The sequence below is a fragment of the Monodelphis domestica genome, chromosome 8, assembly GCF_027887165.1.
Source record: "Monodelphis domestica isolate mMonDom1 chromosome 8, mMonDom1.pri, whole genome shotgun sequence".
NCBI classification, from domain to species: Eukaryota; Metazoa; Chordata; class Mammalia; order Didelphimorphia; family Didelphidae; genus Monodelphis; species Monodelphis domestica.
The window spans coordinates 178,957,752-178,962,402 of record NC_077234.1 but is presented as its reverse complement, the minus strand read 5'-3'; the positions used below and the strand labels follow the sequence as shown (position 1 = coordinate 178,962,402).

The 4,651-nt window shown below is 40.3% G+C and overlaps 1 protein-coding gene across 1 annotated transcript; it reads left to right on the top strand.

Annotated features, from left to right (window-relative positions):
* The first annotated feature begins 649 nt into the window (after positions 1-649).
* On the top strand, positions 650-2,044 carry LOC100024381 (probable E3 ubiquitin-protein ligase TRIML1). Its single transcript, XM_056808504.1, has one exon. It carries the CDS (start codon positions 650-652, stop codon positions 2,042-2,044), a length of 1,395 nt encoding a protein of 464 aa, XP_056664482.1.
* Positions 2,045-4,651: the final 2,607 nt, after the last annotated feature.

Sequence of the window (4,651 nt, the reverse complement as noted above, 5' to 3'; positions counted from 1 at the left end):
TCCGTATAGAAATTCTTGAACTATCACATCAAAGAAGAAAATTTAAAACAATACAAATGCTCTGTCTATACCTCCAACTAAAAACCTGATAATTTCCATGCAATCCCCACTGCCTAGAAGGATGGAAATGCAAGACAACTTTGGTTTAAAGTGCCTCTGTGTGAACACCAGTGTGAATTCTCAAGTCCATTATTGTAGTTAAAACAAAAAAAAAGGAAAAGTTGAGAACTCAGTCTCAGTTGTTTTACAGAGACTAGAGGTCAGTGACTAACACAAGAGTTCTCAGCTTTAGAGAGAGGAGTAAAGGGAAGAGCTCAAAGATTGAAGGTGAAAAAAAAAAAGAAAAAGGCAGACTCAACTGGGGATTTTTGGTAAAAGTAATAGGATGACAAGAGGTTTTCTTCAGGAGATGGTAATGAAGAATTATGGAATGAGAAGCAAGGTGAGAACTCAGCCCTGGAGCAGAGGCTGAAGCACTATCAAAACTTGAAAGTTCTCACCTTTTGTGGGTGGAGACAAAGGAGGGGCCAACCCTAGACAGGAACATAAAAAGACCCCAAGAGCTCAGTCCTGACATCTTTTGCTGCCAGACCCCAAGGGTAAAGGCTGGAGGAATATCTGAGAAGGCAGGAATCAGAAGCCTAGGAGCATGGATGCAAGAGACTTAATTGAAAACCTCAAGGCAGATCTGACTTGCTCTATCTGCCTGGGCTACTTCACTGATCCAGTGATTGTCAAATGTGGCCATAACTTTTGCAGAGTTTGTCTTCTCTTGTGCAGAGAAGAAGCAGATGCAACATTCAAGTGCCCAGAATGCAGAGGAGTCATTGAAGACAGAGATGTGGTGCCTAATAGGAAGTTGGAGAATCTGTCTATGACTGGCAAAAGGCTCAGACCTCATCTGCTTCAGAGCATCACTCTGGCCCTCTGTGATCAGCATGGGGAAAAAGAGAAGTTCTTCTGTGAAGAGGACCAGAGGCTCCTCTGTGCTTCCTGTGTATTAGCCCCAGGGCACAAGGATCACACAGTGCTTCCCCTGGAAATGGCTGTTGACAAGTGCAAGGACAAGATCAAGCACACCCTGAATTCCTTACAACAAAAAGAAGAGGAATATAATGTTGCATTGGACAGAGTGAGCAGTAGAAAAGAAATCTGCAAAGAGGATATACACTCTTTGAAAGAATCCATTATTTCAGAATACAAGAAAGTACATGATTTCTTATGGGAGGAAGAAAAGCTCTATCTACAAAGATTAGACCAGCAATACACAGACAACATGGCAGAACTGGAGCTCAACGAGGCCAAACTGAAAAAACAATTTCAAAATCTACAAAGAATGAAATTTGAAGTAGAGGAGAATTTGGAAAAGGAGCCCTTGGAAATGCTTCAAGATATGAAAGACACTTTGGAAAGGAATGAGGAGGCACTACTTCAAGAACCAGAGGTTATTTCCTTTACCTGGGACACCAGCCCCATCACTGGCTTGACAGAGATGCTCATGAGTTTCCAGAGTGATATAAGTCTTGATCCTGAATCAGCCAATCCACATCTCATCCTGTCTGAAGATCTGAAGAGTGTCAAGTATGGAGATGTCCCACAGGACCTTCCTGACAATAAGGAAAGATTTGATGATGCTCTTGCTGTACTGGGGGCTCAGACCTTCACTTCAGGCAAACACTATTGGGAAGTGTCCCTAGGAGATAAGACAGAGTGGGAAGTGGGGGTCTGTAAAGATTCAATCAGGAGAAAGGGGCAACTCTCCTCATCTTCTGAAGATGTATGGATCCTAGTAAGCTTCAGATCTGGAAATGATTGCTTCCTCTGGAATTCTCAAGATGGCTTTCTTCTGAGCCAGCCTATAGAGAAAGTGGGCATTTTTCTGGATTATGATGAAAGACATATAGCATTTTATGATGTCATAGATGGATCCTTAATTTCTAGGTTCTCAGACATGGCCTTTGAAGGGCCCCTTCGCCCTTACTTCTCTCCTTGCTGTCCTTATGCAGAAAATACTCCAGGGTCAATTATGTTAATTAATATGTGAGATTCTCAGTGAGAAGTGAATGACAATGACTTGAAAGTGACACTCTTCATTTAAACCCATGTTAAAAAAATGGACGATATGATTACATAAAATCATCAAACCCTAAGAGAATAAAGTCTGAAAACGTTGTGGCTTTGATTTGTATGAAGTACTATTATGCCCTAAGAAATGAGACTGAAGATAATTTAGAAAAACTCTGGAAAGATTTGTATGAAGTGATGCAAAGTGTAGAGAGCAGAACCAGGAGAATATAGCACAGAATAACATTGAATGTACCATGAACAACTGAGGATTACTTAAATATTATCAATAAGACAAATGCTCCAGGACAATTCCAAGGGACTAATGATGAAAAAGGATTTTCACTGCCACAGAAGAAACACATGGGGTTTGAATGCAGATTAAAGTACACCATTCTTCATTTTATTATCTCAATGAATCATCTTTATTGTGTAAGCAGTAAGTTTCATTTTTTCTCACAACATCATGAGCAAGGAAATATGTAATTTATGATAATTTGTACAACCTATATCATATGACCTATTTGGGGGGGGAAGGGTGCTAAAGAGAGAGATGAACAAAATTAGATGAAGATTTTTGGACAAAGCTAATGCGAGAATTTGTTTCTCTTGGATAAGTATTTATTATTATTTATTAAATATTTATAACAAATTATGATTTATATTAATTTTATACATAAAAATAAAGTTATTTTAAAATAGTTTATTTTGTTTATACATGGAGCATAAGAAGGAGGAAACAAAGGGGTAATGGTAAGTGGAGGAGAAGATGGAGGAGGAGAAGGATGAGGGGAAGATATGGAAGGGGAGAGAGAGAGGTGGAGGAGGAGTGTGGAAAATTTGATGGAGAAGGAAGAGAGTGAGGGAGAGGAGGAAGACAATGAGAGTGAGGAGAAAGAGGGGGAGAAGGAGGAGGAAAAGGGAGGGGGGGAGGAAGAGGTTAGGAAAGGCAGAAAAGGAACAGGTGAGAAGGACTGAGGGGAGAAAAAAGAAGGCAAAATCTTTCAAACACAGAAGGATGAAGACGGAGAAAAAATGCTAAATGAATATATATTCATTTGAAGTCGTGTTGAAATTGTCAATAAAATTTGTGCATAATCATCAAAACCAATTAAAATAAAGTCTATCTTGTTTATATTTGATAGTTTTGAAAATCTGGGAGCTTTTTTCTAATTACCATTTTGATGATCTACAAGCACTTAAACTGGAGATCAGGTTTAAAGGGAGGCAGAAAAGAAACAGGAAAGAAGGAATAAAGGAGGTTAAAAACTTTTTTAAGTAGAGGAGGAAGAGGGAGATGAAAGAATGCTGAATGAATGAATGAATGAATGAATGAGTGAATGATTCCCCTTTAAGTGAACTCATAGGGAGATTGGTGTGGAAAGTTGATGGTCCTGAGTGAGTCACAACATAAAATAAGGATCATAACCAATTCAAGGGACTTCTATTGAATCAGGACAGATAAGATCTCTAAAGAAGTATTTTTTTTAATTTTCTATCAACGATTGTATTAGCTTCTGGTGGTGGAACCAAAGTGTCAGAGAAACTAGAGAGCAGTACCTTTTCCTGACAAAAATTTCTCTGACCAAGAGTAAAATATTACCACAAAACAAAGACAGGAGTGAAGCTATCAACATAGAGTGAAACAACCCTCAAAAGAGGACAAACCTAAAGGTAGGCAGAGAACATCTAGGGAATTGGGGTGAGAGGGGAGCAGAGCTAGCAGGAGGCATAACAATAAGTGAGGAGTAGGCCAATAGCAAACCACAACCCCACCCCCCCCACACATTTGCCATCACAGGTTCTGAGTTTGAGCTTAAAATCTGTCTAACCAGCAGACCCTGACATCCTGCTGGGGCAAGTAGTGGTCCATGCCAACTCACACCTCTTGAAATTTCAAACCTGTGGAGGAGTTTGGAGTCCCATCCTATGGCAATCTAGACTGAAGAGGGCCTATCCACATGAGCCCAGAGCAAAGCCAGGAATCCCAGTCTGGGTTTGGGGTCATGACATAATCCAAGATTTGGTGTGAGGGCACACTTCTCAGGGGAAGCCTCCCCAGAAATATTTTTGCCTAAGGGTAGAACTCTCAGACAGGGCAATCAAGGGTATACCTGATATAATCAAGACCACCTTGAGGCAGGAAAAAAATTGAGCCTAAGCCTGGGGCTAGAATTTGTTTAGCACCTGATCTGATCAAATGCTGAGTGAGATAAAAAGTTTACACCCCAGTCTGAGGGAAGCCTTTTAACTAGCAACATCTCAAGGGTCAATTGAATCAGCACTGGGAAGGGACTATCAGAGCTCTCATCCCTCAGATCATCTGGTAAACTGGTAACAACCCATAAAATCAGTAGAAAATAGCATCAAGGAAGGATTGAATTTCAAAAGGGTTCCCCAACTTCCCAGAAAATAGGCCCTACCTATAATTAAGTAGGAAAAATGACAAACCCCCCCCCAAAAAAAGGACCTAATTCTAAAGACTTTTCATGGAGACAAAGAGCAGGGTGCAGACACAGAAGGGGATAGTGAAAGTAAAGGAAACACACACACACACAAGGTCCAAAAGAAATATGGAATGGACACA